Genomic DNA, 18291 nt, shown 5'->3' with positions numbered 1-18291 from the left:
TGCCAGCTCCCCAAACCTGGTGACAGCAGTGCCTGAGTGGCCTCTGGAGGTGATGAGCTTAGCACAGGAGGAATATTTATGGTGTTTATTGCTGGTGTGGCTGTGCAGCACCAGCCTGGCCGTGCTCTGGAATATCCTGAGTCTGATCAGCTCCAGGGGCTCGCAGGGAGCACGGAGCTGAAGTGTCAGGGTGGCCAGGAACACAAATTCCTTTTATTCCTCTCAGAATTTTCCCCCGGCTTTGATTCTGGGAAGCGAAGGAGCCGAGGCTGCAGCTCCCCTCATCTCTGCACTAAATCACCGGGTGCTTTGGTCTAGACTTGCAAATTTGTTCTCAAACCGTGGTCGGCCTCTTCCAGGCCAGCATCTCATTACAGAGCCAACTGCAGAATCAACTGCTCGTGCTGACGTTTCCTGATTTAGATGCAGCTGGATCCAGCTGGGGTTTAATGCCTCAGATAGCCCTAGAAAGGTTTTATTTTTTTTCCCCTCTTGACACCGTTAAATCTAGTTGCATTAGGAATTTAATTGGGTGTTAGTTTAATTGTGGTTTGAGCTGTTTTCTCCCATTCAGCTTTCCTAGCAGGGACTGAATCAGGGAGACTCTTGAGTTCTATTTCTGTCCTTGCTGCTAAGACTGACAACCTTGAGCTGCTCTGTGCTGGGCTTTTTTCTGTCCCCCCAGTGCAAACCAGGCTTCCAGTCCTGCTTTTCCCCTGATTGTGGTGGGCGGGTGCTTGGCTCTGCAGGTCTGGGCTGGAGAACTCACCATTGCCCAGCTGGACTGACTGGCTGGGAACAGTAAGGAGAGCTTAAAACTTACGTTTTTTTATATTGTAACTTGCTGGAAGGTGATTTGTTCTGACTTCCTAAAGAATTCCCCCATTGTTCCAGCGATGGAAATCGGTTTTCTGAGCAGTGTCTTTGGCTGTTGTGCAAGAGAGGGTGAGCTGTGATAGCAGCTGATGGCAGAAAAATCCACCCTTGCAGGTTTGAGAAGGAGCTGCCAGAAAAAAATTGAAACCCCACTCACCTGTTGCTGGAACTGCTCTGTTACATTTACTTCCAGATAAAGCTGCCTGTAGCAAGCAATTCCCAGCTTCTATCTGCCATCTCCACTATCAGCTGATGTGTTTGCAGGCAGGAGCTGACAGAGATGGAGATTTTGGGTTAGAATCCTCCAGGAAGACCTGGAGCCTCGGGGAGGAGTTCTGTGCCCAGGCTGCTGCTTTAGGTGTGGAAAATGAGCTGTTATCTTGTGTTTAAGGAAAACTTGAGTAGAACAGTGGCAGGTGGCAAAGAGGCGAGGCTTTCCTGAGCTTTGGGTGTCATTCCAAAGGGTGTATTTGCAGAAATCTGCTTTTGAGGGAGTTGGTTCGTGACAGGAATCAGCCCTGTACTGTCTGGGAGGCCAATCAGCCTGGAAAGGGTGTGATCCCAGCGCTCCAGGGACACCTTCCACTCTCCCAGGATGCTCCAAGCCCTGTCCAGCCTGGCCTTGGGCACTTCCAGGGATCCAGGGGCAGCCACAGCTTCTCTGGGCACCCTGATTGACCAAGCGAGCTCGGGCTCGAAGCACTTCAGCTGTTTCTTTATCCAGTGCACTCTGGATATTTCTGTGTGCAGTACACTCTGGACATTTCCACCATGCCCAGGGGTCTGAGAGGAGAGGGCTGAGGCTGTGTTGTAGATGGAGGGGCCGAGGCCCAGGGCAGTGGAAGTTGCCCAGAGGATGTGTCAGAGTCGTGAGTGGAAGGCACAGAGGAAGGAGCTGGAGCTGGAGTTGGGCCTGTGCTCTCTTGGCTTCCCTTCGGGAGCGACAGGCTCAGGTTTTACCCCTTTGCCATCAGTTAAAAGGATGAGTTTGATTTAAAGTGGGAGAAGAGAGGGGGTGTTGGATTACCAGGTGCCAAGGTGAGGCTCTCGTGGTTGGCAGCCGTGTGAAGGCCGATTAAATGGAAAGCTCTGCAGTTCCCTGAGTGGTTCATTCCAGGCAGGAGCTAACATGGCTGCTGGAAAACAGGCAGGTTAGCCAGCGTGTCTTTAAATTGCTCAGGTTCCTGTTGGGATCTATTGGATTTACTGTAATCTTTAATTATAAAGTGTAATTACTTTAGGATGGATTATCAATGTTGGTGTCCGTCTCCGGGAGTTGCTTGGTAACGTCCCTGGAGCTGCAGCTCCTCCTGCTCTGCACTTCCAGGCTTTTAAACCCAGCCAGTGGCAGCCTCTGGATATCAGTGTCTGCCTAAATGGAACATCTCCATCCACTGGAGTGAGCACACAGCCTTTTTGTTATCATTTTGCTGTTACATAAAAGCATTACCACGGACAGTGGCCCAGAGAAGTAACCTGAGAAGTTGCTCAGCTTTCTATTAAAGGCTTTCAGATGAATTTTTGTAGCATTCTGCCCTGCTGTTTGCATGGATATTTATATCTCTATGTGATCATACTAAAGGCAGCAACACAAAATAAACATGATGCCGTTTCATTACCTTTTCTGCAGATCCTGAATTATACAGGTTTATGCAAGTCTGATAAGGGAAAAATACATCCATTATTCCAAACAGAAATGAGTTACCCAGTGTGTTCAGGCAGACTTTTTCTTCTTCTTCCTGCAAGACTGACAGTTCCTCTTTTTCTCTGCCTCTTGTCACCTGGCAAATTATATCTTATACAGCAGGGGAAGATAAATGGCATTATTGCAGCTTAAAAACCCAAACTGGGACAGGGCTGCCGTGGGGCAGCAAGGAGGTTAAAGGTGGGAAAGAGCAGAACAGGTCCTACTTTTGAAACTGATAGGACAAATAATCTGCTTCCAGCTGCAGGAAAAGGAAGAGAGGTGGGGGAAAAAACAAGTTAGGAATACAATGGGGAAAGAAATAATTAGAATTACACTCATCCCCCCCTCCTTTTTTTTTTTTTTTTTTTTTCCCTTTTTTTTTTTTTTCCCAAACTGGAAGTTTCTTTGATACTTTTTAGTTAAATATTTGAAGGGGAGTTGAAGGAAGGAGGCTAAAGAGCCACAGAAGTGGTTATCTTGTGAAGATAATGGCTTTGTGTAATGTTCCTTGGAAGTGCTTGAAAGGGGCTGATTGGTTGGTATATTTAGATTTCATCTTTTAAGCATTTACTAATTATCCCAGTCTAGATGGATAAAACTAATCAAATAGCTGTTTGGGAATGCTCTGCATTTGGAAATCTTCCCTGTTAACAAAAGGAGGGCAAGTGATGCTGGGGGGGAGCTTTTTCTTCTTTTTCTCCCCCCCCCTCTTCTCTCCTTTTGCAAGTCCATAAACCCAGAGATCTGGAGTGGTTTAGTTATTAAATGTGCTAAAGATTTGCTAATCTCTTCAAAGTGAAAATGCTTCCTTGGTCAAGTTTTCATCCGAGACCTGTTTCATCATTACCTGGATCACAGCATCCTCTGAATGCTTTTTGTTCTGCTGCTGCCTTTAAGAAACACAGGTGGGCTTGAAAGGCAGGTCCTTTTTGGGTTTGGATGGAGCAAAGCACGAGGAAAGATAAGGGTCTAAATGGTGAAAATGATAGTGCAGGTTTTCAGATTTCAGTTCTGTTGTTTCTAGATTATTTTAATACAGAATTGTCTGGCTGGGCAGCTGAAACTCTCCAAAGTAACAAGTGACTTACAGGTGAAAGAAGAGAAAAGAAAAAGAAAAGAAAGAACAGTCTGACAAATTAAGTTATAAATTTGGAAGTCCCTGCTATAAATCAGTTGAGACCTACAGTGATTAGAATACTAGGGCCACATAGATAATTACCTATTAGGTGGCAGATGGCTCACTGGTGAGAACAAAATCTAAAGTTATGGATCTATTTCCATAATTTTTGTGGTTCTGGTACCATTTTTCAAATGCAAAGTGGCACAACGTTAACGCTGATGTATTGTGATGTGCCAGGACTGGAATGGCATAAAATATTCACTTCTAATCCTGGTGTCTCATCAGAAATGTGCCTGGAACACCTCACCACACACATTCCCCTCCCAGCTCCATCCCTTCCCTTCCAGCCTGAAGTTTGGGATCTCTGCTCTGAGGAAGCTGCTGTGAATGTGCAGTCCCCACTTTCAGGACTTTGCTGAGTCCCTTCAGTGGTTTGGAAGCTGAGGTGCTAAATTTGGACTGGAGAGGCAGCTGCAGGGAGCCAGAACGGGCAGAGTGGTGCAGATGCTTTTTTGGCTCTTCAGCTTTTCCAGTTGCTGCTTTTTGGAGCCATCAGTGCAGAGAGGAAGGCTCTGGGATGCTGGGAGATGAAAAGCTGCCACATTCTGCATCCTGCCTCCCAAGTCTAGAGGCTTTAAAGGCAGCCAGCACAGTGTGCTTCACCTAAAGGGAACCTGGCAGCTCGATGAGGCAGCACTTCCAGTCCCATCCATGCCCTGTCTCCCTGATGATCAGCTCAGGACTGAGCAGAGCTTGAGACAGAAATCTTTTGGGGAGGGAACCTCTCGCAGCAGCGTGACAGAGACAGCTGGAACGGCTGAATAGGCAGATGAGGAATGCACGTGTTTGCTCCATCAGCACTCGGAGCCCTGGGTGAAGCAGAGCACTGTGGAGCCTGGCAGGCCTCAGGCCCTCCCTCCTTGCGTGAGGAGAAGGGAAAAGAGGAGATTTCCCCTGCAGGAGATGTGGCTGCTGGAGGCTGACTGACAGGAAACCCCTGGGTAGTTTTCCATCACCTCCCTGGGATGGAGGTGTCTGCAGACTCTGGATCCCAGGGGTCTGTGCCAGCGTGGCAGAGATGGCTGGGTTCACTCTGGACCTTCTGGAACTGAGGGGTTAAAGAAGTTGAGGGAAGGAAATAACTTTAAATGTCATACTCAGCTTAAAATGAGGCTGATTCAGAATTACAGCGTTAGGAGTTCAGGGAACAAAGCAGAATCATTTCCACATCCTCTGCATGTCCAGGCTCCCTGTGTGCCAGAAGGGTGGGTCCTCCTTCCTCAGCTCTGATTGAGAAGAGAAATGAGCCCAGGAGGTGCCTGGCTGTTGCCTTTTGGTGCAGGAGCCCTGCTGCTCGCTGTGGGAACGCTGTCTGTGTGGAAAACACCGTCCTTCCTGCTGGGAGCTTCAGGATCAAGCTCTTGACACATAAAAGCCTTTGCTCTGCATTGTCCAGAGAGAGGCCAGAGCTCCTCAAAGATTCACCCTGTTACGTTCCTGGAGAATGAGAACTTCCCATTTAGAATCTGCTGCCACTGGGGAAAAAACCCCAGAGATTTGGCAAAAATAAAGTGAACACCCCGAGTCATATGACTGGGACACGTTTGAGTGCATTTTGTGGAGGGTTTCTTCCCCCACCCCAGGTCATTATTTAGTTCCCTCAGAGCAGAGCTCTCCACTGACTAATTCATCCCACACTGAGTTTTTAAACCCCAAATTGACTTTATTTGTTTGTCCAGCATTCCATCTCCTGGTGGTGTCGGAGCCTGAATGTTACCAATCGGTTCAGCAAGTGTTTATCCTCCTCCATATGAACAGCTCCAGGAAACTTTGCTTTGGAAGCTTGACGTTTAAAAAGGAGGGGGGAATCTGGGGATGTGGCTTCTTGTTAATTAAGGAGGATACTGCCAGGGGCTTGTGATGCTGGGCTTGTGAAACACACAGCTGGAGGGAAGAGTAAGAACTGAGATGACAGGAGGAATTTCAGACCAAAGTAACCTGCAGATTCTAATCCTGAAATAGAGCAGCAAATGCTGCCGCAGACATGAGACGGGAGCACTCTGTGGAGGAAGGATTTGGTTTAAACTGTCATTTTCCATCAGAAGTCTGGTCTGAGGGAAGCGTTTCAGACTTCTCTTATCTTTGTTGAGCTCGGTGGAGAACGTGGTTGATTCTCTGAAGCCCCTTCTTCCCCTTTGTTATCTTTTTTCCCAGGGATTGAATCAAAGGATGTCAGGTCAGTGCGATGCTGGGGTGGAACTGCTCAGAGCCAGGCTGGGGGGTTACAAAAGGCAGCTTTATTTAAGGCACTCCTTAGAAGCTGGCAAGTCCCAGTCTCTCCCACATGAAGAAAGGACACTTGTAGGTTTAATTTTTCCTCCCAGCTGGAGCCAGAGGGACAGGAGGACAGAAAAAGCTGTGCTGGGATGTGTGTGTGTGTGTTGGAACTTGCACAAGCAATGCCTCACAGCCCTCGGGGGAAGGTCAGTGTGCTGGGCCCGGGCAGGACAGTTCAAACATCCCAAAAGGAATTGTTTGAGTTGGAAGGGGTTGCTCAGAAATCACCCAGGCTGTGTGCAGAGCTCTCTGAAGAAAGGACTGTGGGGTTTTGATAGAAGATAACAAAATGTCATGGATTTGCCCTTTGTGAATGTATTCTGTTAATTAATAGAATGAAAGCCTCTGTGCAGTCCTTAAGGCCAGCTTCTCCCTGTACTTAGGGACAGATCAGCTTTGGCCTTACAATTTTAGCCCATTTGAAGAACCATTCTGAAACACTGATGCTCCCTGAAAAAGGTTGGAAGTTCAGAGATGGAGACAGCTTTCTACAGTTCCCATTTGGTTTGCAGGGCCAAGGGGGAAAGCGGGGTTTTGGTGTGAGATGTGCCAGGTTCTTCACCAGAAATGATGAGTTGGAGACTTCATCCAACCTCTGGATGCATCCCCACTCCTCGTGAATTAAGATTTTATAATTAATGGACCATGGGTGTAGCAGTGAGTGGGGAAACTCCCATCGATTCCCAGAGCTCAGGCTGGGAAATTCTCAGTTCTGCTAACTGTTTCCATTCCCTTTTCCCCTCCCAGATGATGAAGTTTGCCTGGGACAACTACAAGCAGTATGCCCTGGGGAAGAACGAGCTGCGCCCGCTGACGAAGAACGGCCACATCGGGAACATGTTCGGTGAGTTGGGCTCAGTTTACTGCAATCTCACTTGGCTTGAGCTTTTGAAGGTCCCACGTCCAGGGCAGCTCCTCTCTCTGCAGTGCTGTGAGGTGTCTGTCACAGCTTTGATCTCGTCCCTCTTGCTGTTGGTGTGAAGCAAGGCTCTGAATCCGTGTCCTGGAGGTGAGCAGGGCTGGGAATCTCGTCCCTGTGCCAGCCTGGGTCACCTCTCCGTGCAGAGCCAGCACAGAGTGCAGAGAGCAGAGCTAGAATGAAAGTGTCTTTATTAAAACATGGAGCCAGCCCAGCACTGACAATGCTGCTATTTGTCTGAGCTTGTAGGCTTCAGGACCTGACCAAATTGAGCATTTTCTCTCTCGTTTCTCCACTGTTGAGCAAGATGTGAATTCCATGAAATATTGAGTGAATCAATATTAAAAGCTCCTTATGCTACATGCTAACTGGCTTGTATCATTCTACTCTTTAGCAGATTACCTTTTTTTATGTGAGCCACTTTCAGTGCTATTCCCCTGCTCATTCTGGTCGGATACCTGTGGTATTTTTGGGGTATTTGTTGACTTTTTGACAACATAAATTGTCTTTTTACTCCTCTGCACTCAGAGCATTTCCCTGCTCTGCTCCCTGAGCCCCTGCCTGTGCCATGGAGAGCCCAGCACAATCTGCTTCAGCAGCCCTTCCCTTCCCTATTCCCTATTCCCTATTCCCTATTCCCTATTCCCTTCCCTATTCCCTTCCCTATTCCCTTCCCTATTCCCTTCCCTTCCCTATTCCTGCTGTGCAGAGGGCTCTGGGTTCCTTTCCAAGGGATCTGTTGTGCAGAGATTATCTCCTGGAGCTCCTCACCCAGATCAGGGCACAGCAGAGTTCCTCAGTGGACAGGTTACCCATGAGCTGATCTCCTCGGTGCAGAGGATGGGACCGAGGGTCTGGAGAACCCTCCCATCCTGTTTTACACCCTGTAGGTGTGCAGGTCCTTCTCCACATCAGCTCCAGGACCTGGGGGGGACCTTTCAGGCTGTGGAGATCTGCTTTGTGTGGACCCCAACCCTAATCCTGCTCAGCTTTGGGGGCTGAGATGTGGGACAGGGAAGTGTGAAGGTGGAAGTGGCATCAGGTGTCTCTGACACTGTTAGCCTGGAGAAGGTTTGGGGTGACCTAATTATGGCCTGCCCAGCCCCACTCCGCCAGGAGCCCTGATTTGGGTGGGTTTGGCCTTTGCGTTGCTCTTCCTCCAACCCCCTCCAGCAGCAGCCAGGTTCTTTACTTGAGCATTTGCATGGAGTTCAGCACCAAGTTGAAGCATTTTGCAGCTCTTCCACCCTGGCAAGCTTGTCAAAATTCCTCAAGGAGTGTGCCAGTAAACAGACAAAAATATTGAAAGCTTTAAAATGCATTTATCGTGCTAAAACAATTGACAGTACTTAGGCTTGTTTGTAGTGTGCCTGTGAGCACTCTCAAGGAGAATGCTTTGGAGCACGAGGATTTGCAGACAATTGCAGAAAAGCAGCTACATGGTACATTTCAGCCTTTTAATGGGCTTTTCCTGCTTCTAACTGTGCCTGCTAAAGCAGGGCAGCATCAGGCAATCCCTTGGTGCAGCCCTCTGCCCCTCTTGCCCTCAGAGACTTAGAGAAACGAGGGCAGGGCGCCGTGGCCCTGCTGTGCTGCCCATTCCCCCTCCTGTCACATCAAGTGTCTTTTTATTCCAAACTCCAGATGGAAAGGAGGCAAACCGGGTGCTCTCCAGGCTGGAAATGTCAATATTAAGCTGAGATTTCTCTGCAGCTGCTTCCACGTGGGAGGGGAGGAACCTCTTTGGGGCTGTTTTCGAGCGTGTTTGTGTGCATGGGAAGCAGTCAGCTTCCTGAAGGGCGATACATTTTGCTGTTGTGGATGTGCTGCTGCTGCTCACTTGGAGCCTTCAGTTTGGCAGCCTCAGCCTGGGGGGACCTGTTCTGGATCAAATATTTCCTCTAATGCAAGGAGAAATACAAATGAACTCTGAATTCTGCTGCTAGAGTGTCCTGCTTCTCCTGACAGCCAGGAGAGAGCATTCCTTCTCCTTTTCCTGCCCAGGTAGAAAACTCTTGGATCCCCAACCCAGTTAATCTCTCCAGAGATCCAACTTTGCCACTTCCCAAGTATTTTCCAGCTACTCCACAGGCAGCATTCCCACTCTCCTGGACTTTGATCTGGTGACTTGGTCTCTCATTCCTGCTGGTGCTCGACGTTCTCCAGCTCCTGTTTCTAAGGCACCACTTTCATCCAGGCTCTCCCACGTTTCTGGACAGAGTTTATTTGCACAGAACTCCTGTGATTGCTGTCATTTACAATCAGTGCAGCTCAAGAGCCCTTTCCTTAAACCCACAAGCTGTGCTCCTTTCATCAGCATTAATTATTCATCAGTGATGCTTGTGATAAGATGTGCCACGCTAACCAGCCCTGCCCGTGCCCTCCAGTGAGGTAAACATGGGTTAGACTTTCAGATGTGCGATGATTTCCCTGGAAATGATGCCATGGGAGTGGGCAAGAGCGCTCCACGAGGGGGGAGGGATGATCTCTGCTGGAACAAACCCCACATCACGAGGTTCCAGGGGCTCCAAATGCTCCTAAAAGGCTGCAGAGCAGGGGGGGGGGTTCAGGATTGCCTGCAAGAGCTCTCTGTGCAACTCAAGGAAAAGCTGCAGAATGCCAGGCACCGTTCAAATCAGGCCCCAAACGCGCTGATTTAGGAACATTCAGGGGAAATGGCACAGCTGAGCTTGTGGCTGAGGGTGAGACTGGAGATCTGCAGGTACAAATTCTGCTGCCAGTGCTGATGCAGTTGCTTTAACCCTTCTCAACCCCCTCAGCACTCCTGCCTTTGGTGCTGTAAGCATGAAATTCCCTGATGGTTGCAGGTGGTTGCTGGGGAGGGCAGCAGCTCTGTGTGTCACAGCCCCTGAGATGCACCTGTCGCCGTGAGCTCCAGAGCACTGGATTATTATTCTGCCCACTCCCCAGCTCTGTCAGAGCCACTTATTTTTCTGACAAAATGTTTTTAAATCCTGTTAGCTTTACAGAGCTTCTGTAGCTACGGGAGAGTGAGCTGGCATCTCGTTCTGCTCGTGCATCAGCTGAATTGTCAGTTACATTTTGATTGCACAGTCTTTTAACAATGATAAGGTGAGAAGGCTGATTTTCAGATATCTCTTGAAGTGTGCAGTGCTAGCAGCAGAAGAATCCTTCTTTGACTCATAACCTGAGCCAATTTGCTCTGAAATCAGTGACAGCAAGTAAATATGGAACCTTGCTGTGCTGCTAGGTGCTCTTCACCACCTAAATGCATGTTGGTATATTAATTTCAGTTTAAAAATAGCAAATCCCTAACCAGGTTTCTCCCCTTTTTCCCTCTTTCCCCACTCGAAATCATGCCTGAAATCGTGAATTGCCTCATCGCAGCCATTGCTCCTCTCAGCATATGCTGAATTTCTGCAACGTGGTGAGGCTGTGGAGCTTCAGCTGATGTGAATCCATGTGACAACTGTCACAGCCAGGACACTGCCAGGTCACCGGGACCGGGTGGCAGAGCTCTGCCAGCAGCTGGGTTGAAAGGACACGAGGTGTTTACTCCTCATCCTGCAGCAGGGCCCTCGTGTTGCTCCACGTCTGATTGCCCAGTGACAGGGGACAGGGTGGAGAAATTCCTGGAAAAATCCATAGCTGCCTGGGCTGTGTTTGTGTGCCAGGCTCAGACTTTGGCCTGAGCTGTTTGTTTTGAGGACAGGAGGTCACTGGCCTCAGCTGCCTGGAAATGGGGCTGGTTTGGCTCTCCAGGATGAAAAAAGAGGATGAAATGGCTGGGGAAGAAAAGCAGTGACCACAGGAGTATACCCAGAGAGGCCTCTGCAAAGGACCAAACTGACTGAGGTCCAGAACCTTCAGGTTTCTTCTGCCTCACAAATCCCACGAGACTTTGCCCCTGCCCTGTGGCACGGTGACCTGCCGTGCTCAGATCTGGATGGAGATTCCAGGAGTCCCACTGGAAATTCCAGGAATCTCCACTGGATTTAACACCACCAAGCTGCTGTGACAGCAGCTTTTAACAGCAGCTGCTCTGGGGCTCCCACCTCAGGTGCTGGACCCCAAAACCCCAAAATCTCCACGTCCTGGGGTTAGTCCCTCCCACCACCCGGTCTGGCCAGCTGAGCCAAGCATTTTCCAAAGAGCTGCTTCCTCCATCCAGGGTTTAGCCAGGCAGGAAACACACCCACCTCAATTAGAGGCGACAGGAGCTGGTCTATGAATATACAACAGAGGAGAGGTAATCGAATGAAAGTATTAATTCAGCAATATCCCCACCACCAGAAGAGAAACGGGAGCCTCCATTGTGCAATCACTTGCTGCACCTTTGCTCTTCTGTCTCTGGGTCTCTTTCCCCATGATCACAAAATTGCAAAACCCTGGAGAGTCCTTTTATGTGATTAAAATAATAATAACAATAATAATAATAATAGTAATAATAATGGCTCTCTTAATTTCTATGCTGAATTATGCCTGCTGCCTATTGCACATGACATTGGATGCTTGGCTCCATGGGCTCTTTAAAGAGAAAAATACCTTGTAATGATGATGTTGTTGGAACTCTGTTGCTCCCTGGCATCATCTTTTTTTTTTTTTTTTCATGTGTAATGTTCCCCAGATGAATAATTTTCAGGAGGGCATTTTGAGTTGACTTTGGCTTTTGCTGTCAGTGAAATCTGCAGCAACAAACTTTATTTCCTGGCAGCAGGAAGCAGGGAATCAGGATATCCTCCAAATCCCAAACTCACTGGAGTCTGGCTGCGTGTTGGAGCTGGCATTAATCCCTTTTGTGGGGTTTTTGTCCCCTGTTTTGAGATCAATCCCGAGCTAATTAATCCGAGATTTGTCCCCACTCCGCTCTCACCTTGGGTCCTGCTGGCAGTGGTGGCTCAAACATCAGAGCTCCCCTGAACCCTAAACCCCACACAGGGGTTTACAGGGGCTCAGCTGACTTCTCAGCTTGAAATATTAATTTTAAAAGTTAAACCAGAAAAAACCCCAATGTCTCAGAGTGGCCTCCAGCCCTCCTCAAACACCTTTGCATCAAACCTTGGTTCTGGGGCTGAGCAGGGCAGTGACTGGTGAAAAAGTGTCCTTTGAACCGAGTGGATTCGTGTTAGATTTACGTCTCAGCAAAAAAATAAAGGCAGAAAGGAGAATTGGATGGAGAAGCTGAGATGTGAGAGCCCAGACTGGGGGATCTGGGGACTCTGGTCAGCACAGTTTGGCCTGGGCCAGTCCTGAGCAGCAAACTGGGAGAGCTCCACGTTATCTCCATGCAACCCCATTAATCATCCCGGCTTCCTCATGAGCTTCCTGAACTTTCCACTGACCCCAAACAGAGTTTGGAGCTTAATGAGGCCTAAAAGTAGGAGAGAGTGTCTTGGGATTTGTCAGAAGTGCTTCGCACAGCAAAACGTGGGAGAAGGAAACAAAACAAGAAATAGAAAAACAGCCATTAGAGTAGCAAATGGAAACAGGAAAAGGGAGAAAAATGCGTTGAGCTTTGAGTGGAGAGGGTTCTGTGGGGCCTCTTTGGGCTGCTGGGGAGAGGAGCAGGCAGAGATGTGGAGGAAGCCACACGTGAGCGGCCCCGTGGCCGAGCACAGAGGGAACAATCAGGCTGGAGCTATTTTGTTATCCTTTTTTCAGGCTCTGGGTGTAATTTAAAATACAGTCAGCTCATCTTCAAGATTTTTCCTTCTTTCCTTTTAATATTTTCTTTAAGCACCCCATTATGGATGTTGCCTGTGCCTCATTCTGGACGCTAATTATGCGGAAATAATTGTCTAATCTTCAGAGATATTGAGCGTGTGATTAAAAGGCAGCCAGCTGAGAGTGGGTGGAGTTGGACTGCTCTCAGATCCAGCTCTGGATTAGGAGGCTTTGGTGGCAACTCCACAGCAAAAGCTGAGTTGGAGGCTTGGCACTTCCAGCTGGTTTGAACAAACATCCGGCACCCGCTCCAGGGACCTGGGCACAGCTTGGGAATTGTTTGGAATGTGCTGCTGGACGGGGCTTGGAGCAGCCTGGCAGGGTGAGACCTGTCCCTGCCCATGGCAGGGGGTGGCACAGGATGGGCTTTAAGGTCCCTTCCCACCCAGACCAGTCTGGGATTCCGTAGGGAGGGAAATGCCACACCTGGAGCTCCTGACTGCCCTGCTTGGGCCGAAGGTGTCTTTTGGGAACGCTCAGGGCCGGGTGTCTCCTGGCCCCTGTTTGCAGGCCGCTGCTTTGTGAGATCTTTTGCCAGAATCACCGAATTAAGGTCGGAGAAGACGCCCAAGTCCAGGCTCTGACCCAGCACCACCCCCCTGTGTTCAGCACTAGGCCACGTCCCCAAGTGCCACATCCACACTTTGCTGAGCCCTTCCCGGCCTGCGACTCCGCCACTTCCCCAAGCAGGCAGTTCCAGTGCTCAATAACTCATTCCGTGACTAAATCTGCCCGATCCCCCTCTGGCTCCTGCTTTATTCCAGGAGGAGTTTGCAGACACGACCCCCCCTTCACTACCAGGAACTACAGAAAAAAACAGAGCAGGTTAAGAATATTTTAAAAATACACTTTTAGCTCTGCCTTTTAATGTTGGAAATATCTTGAGACTCCTGGGTTTCTTGCCTTTATCCCTCTGTATTTTAGCTTGTTCTTCTTTATTCAGAGGAGATGGAAACTGTACAGCAAAAAAAACCCCACTTACTTTGGTTTTAATTCACTTGGTTTCCACTCTTGAAACTTCTGAAGAGATTAAGCAGGTTCCAAACTGGCTTTGCTGTGTTAGATCTCACATTTAGAACTTACCTGCTTTATCACATCATTTTGTGCCACTGCTGAGGTTTCTTTCCACCCTCATTATGTATCTCATTGGATATTCATCTGGATTAGTGTTAGATTTTGACATTTTTCTATTCACCTCCAGGAGATCATATATCAAATGGGTCCTGCTACAGAATTTCTTCCTCTGTAATTTCTCCAGGTGCTTGTTTCTGATATTTTGTTTTCATCTCTGCTGCCTTTTCAGGGGAGAGAAGTCCCTTATCTCACTTAATCAGTGGGTTTAACTTCCTCCCACAGGACATCAACTTTCAGATTTGTCACTGCTGCCAGGGCTGGCTCTGTGTGCTCAGAATGTTGTGGTAGGCATTTGTCACTCGAAGACCTTTATGCTTTCAGAAAATACTTCCTTTTAGCCTCCCAGGATTGTTCCTGTCTCTAGAGAGGATATTTTGGAAGTTCAAGGGAATCCCTTAGCCTTTGCTTGAGGCATCAGTGTGAAACACGGGGAGGATTTTTTTTGGACTGACTAAAACTGTTCATCCTTCTTCTGATGTTTTATTCTCAACAGCACTTCTGCACCCTGACACACTTTATATGCAGCTCCCAAAAGGGGGGAGGGGGGGAAATGAGAAAAAGCTCAGTGCAGGAAAATGAAAGCGTTTCAAGAGAAAGTTCTAAAGGCAGAGGTGGTTTCCTCCTAATTTCAATATACCCATAATTTACCTCTCAGGTACAAACACAGGATTAAGAAGACCTGAGTGATTCCTGTTTCTCTCCACAGTGCTTTTATCTGAACACAGGATTGCACTGAGATCGTTTCCTCACAGAGCTGGGGGGTGGGAAAACACAAACTGTGTGAATTCTGAAGTGGGGGATCACAGCATGCCGGGGCTGGGCTTACAGCAGCCTTGATTGCTCCGTTTCATCTCCATTTCCAAGCTCCAGTCTGTGCTGTGTTCTGCCAGGAAGAGAGGGAATTTGGGAACAAAGAAACTGAGGATCAAGGTTTGCCCTTTCATGGACTTCTCCTTCAGGCAGCTGGAAGTGGAAGTCGCCTTCAGGCATTAAAATTAACACCTCTTGCCTCGGCTAGAACATTCCTTCTCTCTTGGCAGGCTCCATCCTGGTTGCTGTGGGAACCAGCATTTTTAATTTCCTGACTTGTGTGTACATCCCAAATTGTAGCTGTGATGTTCTCTGTCACTAAGGTAGCTCTGGGGAAGGCTTGCAGGGAATGGAGCCATCAGAAAGCAAATTACAGAGCACTTCCTTCCCTCGGGACCGCTCTGCTGCATCTCCAGGGGGCATCCTCAGGAGGCTTTTTGGAGACCTGCAATTCCCACTCGTCTCAGGGAGCAACAAAACACAAAAGGAGCAGCGAGGGGTCATTGAGTCCTTCCCTTCCCGAGGCTGGAAGGTCCTGGCAGGTGATCCTGCTCCAGTGCTTTCCAGCTTTAAAGCTTGTCCTGGTGCCTGACCCTGCTCTCCTGCAGAGTTAAGCTGTGACTCCTTGGCCTTTCCCTGGCCATGTGCAGAGTGCTTGTACCCTCCCGTTCTTTGCAGCATCTCCCCGTGTCTTTGCAAAACGTTGCCAAGTTTCCCCAAGGCTGAGCAGCCCCAGACCTTCCCAGCTTTAACTGCACATTCCTCCTGCTTCCCTCTGGAATCTCCAGATGCTGCTGGAAGGAGACTCTGTGCCCTGGCCTGGAGAGCAGGGCCCTTTCTTGTGTGTGGGATATTATTGCTCATCCTGGGGTGGGCTTTGCTCCTTTTTCCAGCGTTCCAGCGTTGTTGATTTGAGCTGGAAATCGTTGGTTTGAGCTGGAAATCGTTGGTTTGAGCTGAAAATCGTTGGTTTGAGCTGCATTTCCGAGGGCTGCAGCCTGGGTATGGCTTTCACAGAGTGCTGCCTCACCATTTATTCCTTCTGCTTCATGGTTCGTTGTGCTTCCCCCGGGGCGGAACGCGCCGCGTGGCCTTACTGAATTGCATCCCGCTTGTTCCTGACTATTTTCCCAATTTGCTGAGATTATTTTGATATCTAATCCTGTCAAGCAGCGTGCTGGAGAGCATTTGGAGGCTTTCAGCTGGGGTCTTGTTGGTGTGACTTTAACAATATGGGAGAGAAAGGGAAGAACACGGACAGATGGTCCCAAGTGATGGAGTTACCGTGGCTTAATGTGTTTGTGCTCATGGTAATGGACCATTTGCATTCTCCTGACCCACTGCATTCACAGAGAAAATGTGTTCAGATTCTTCCATCGATGATTACGAGGGTTCCAAGCTCAGCTCATGAGTGCTCAGCAGGTGGCCAGGCCGGCAGCTCTGTTCCATACTGAACAGCAAGGTTAATCCTGTTAATTCATTTGGAGGCAAAGGGTTTCATTTCTTTATCTCTGAATTCTCTCACACCTGGGCTGGTGTTAAGGACCAGATCCTTTCTGGGAGGCGATGTTGGCTGGGCTGTGGATAAAACCACGTCAGGGATGAGTGGTTTTATAACCCAACCCCAACGTGGTGCCTGTTCTGCAAAGCCCATCCAGAGCGGAGCGGATCTGAGGGAAAGTCACTGCCAGGAGTTCCAGGCTGTGCTGTCATAACACATCTGCCACTTTTCGGGAAGTGTGTTTGGGAGATAGAAGGGCACCTTCTGATTGTTATAATGAAGCATCTCTCCTTTGAATTGAGGTGAATTAGCAGTCTCTGCTCGTTAACTGCTACCTGTGGCTCTGGCAGAGCAGGATAATCGTTGCAGGTAGGATGTGTGTGTTTGTTTTAATGGGCCTGTTGGGACCCCTCACATTAAATGCTGCAGGTCCTCAAGGAGGTCTGTGGAGGAGCAATAAATTGAATATAATCAGATTACCTTTAACCACTCCAGAATTAATTTCAAGCATCCAGAACAGGGAGGCACCAGCAGTGTTTTGCCCCAGATGTTGTCTTCCGCTTAACCTCCTTGAACTGCTCCTCCCAGAAGTGCTCTTGGCTTGTCAAATGACCCATCTTTGTCAGAAGTAATTACCTCTGCCTCACCAACATCTGAGCCCCAAAACCAGGAGGAAAGCTCCTTCCCAGAGGAGCATTTGAATGCTGATCACTTCCAATTTCCTGCCGAGCTCTCCATGGCCCACAGAGCTGCCTGCAATGGAGTCTGTGTGTCACGGAGACAGATGGGAGGCACGTGGAGAGTGGATTTGCAGTATCTCTGCTGTATCAGGGATTGTGTTCCCAGGCTCAGTCAAACCTCCCCCTCCTCCGTGACACTTTGAAACGGGAACAGTTTGATTTGAGCTCCAGGAGGTGTTGGAGTCGTGCAGGGATGAACCAGAGCTGGTTGTTGGAGGATCACTAAATGTTGAAAGATGGTTGGAGAAACTGGGGAAAAGAGGATTAAACTGGGGAGCTGCTGCCAAGTATTAAATACTTAAGAATCAGTTGGCAATAGGTGCTTATCAAATGTCTCCTCTCCCATTCCTCTGAAGGAAATAACTCATCTGAAGGGCTGGTGCTGTGACAAGCAATTCGTTTCTGTGCTGAACACCTTTCTTTTCTTTTTTTCCCAGTGCATAATAAGAATATTGCTAACCTGCTCTCCTCCAGGCTCTGCCTACTTTGCCACGTCCCTAAATGAGCCCAAGCTCTCGTTTTGTGTCTCTCACCCATCACTGGTTCAGGGCAGAGCTGCCACTGCTGCTTCAGCTTGAACGATAACCTTAATTCTTCAGGGGAGATTGATATTTGAAAAACATGAGTGGTTTGTAATCCAAAAAAGCCATTTCTTCCCCAGCTGGAACACACTCTCTATTAAATTTGATCATAGCAGCCTAAAAGGCAGCACTTGAAGCTGCCTGTCTGTGGTGCCAGCTTTACCTGTGCAGCCCATATGCTGTGGTGCAGGTGGAACTGGGATTCATTAGCACTTCCCAGGAACTTGGAAGATCTCTCCTGTTGACAGCAAAAACCAGACTGAGCTGTCGTGTGAGCCAGATGTTTGGGTGATTTCCCTCATGCCAGCCTTCAAAGTTGCTTGGCTGTGGGTGGGAGGCTCAGCTTGGGCTGGCAGATGGAGCTCTCGAGGCCGTGCTGCCTCTCAGTCGCTTTGCTCGCTCTGCTGCGCCCTGGGCTCTGCTTCTTCCCAGCCACGTGCTCCAGGATTATTGCTCTGCTGTTCCTAAGCATCTTTTCAGGGAATGATCAGCACTTGGACCTTTCCTCAGCTGGGGGAAGTGTGGCTTTAACCACCCTGCAGCGCAGAGGGTTTGAGTTGGTTTTGGGTGTGAAGCTCAGAGAGCGGCGGAACCTCGGCGTGGTCTGAGTGATGTCCCGTGTCTCATAAATGCATGGAATTCCCACGGATCCAGAATCCACACCTCCAGGGCCAGGGAACTGATAGCTGAAGAGGTTGCTAGCCTGTTGTTGGTAGCCTGCAAAGCAGGGCCAGCATCCTGTGACTGCTGAATCTGCCAGGGATGGTGAGGAGGAAGAGGCCAGAGCAACATCAACTGAAATCAGAGGGGGAATTGTGTTTTGGGAAGATGGGGGCTGCTTTGTTGGGATGTGGGGGGTGGGTTGGCTCAGGGTGCCACC

General features: G+C 48.9%; 1 protein-coding gene across 2 annotated transcripts in view; it reads left to right on the top strand.

Annotated features, from left to right (window-relative positions):
* Window positions 1–18291, top strand: part of MAN1C1 (mannosidase alpha class 1C member 1) — a 56642-nt gene that overhangs the window by 13563 nt on the left and 24788 nt on the right. For both annotated transcript variants that reach the window (XM_042015454.1, XM_042015455.1), the window contains exon 3: window positions 6768–6864. In XM_042015454.1, coding sequence (XP_041871388.1) covers window positions 6768–6864 — 97 coding nt within the window. The remainder of the gene's footprint in view (window positions 1–6767; window positions 6865–18291) is intronic.

The sequence above is a fragment of the Corvus kubaryi genome, unplaced genomic scaffold, assembly GCF_017639235.1.
Source record: "Corvus kubaryi isolate FWS band 111438036 unplaced genomic scaffold, C.kubaryi_AGA036_p1.0 split3-37304, whole genome shotgun sequence".
Classification (NCBI taxonomy): domain Eukaryota; kingdom Metazoa; phylum Chordata; class Aves; order Passeriformes; family Corvidae; genus Corvus; species Corvus kubaryi.
This window is presented reverse-complemented; position numbering and strand designations above follow the sequence as displayed.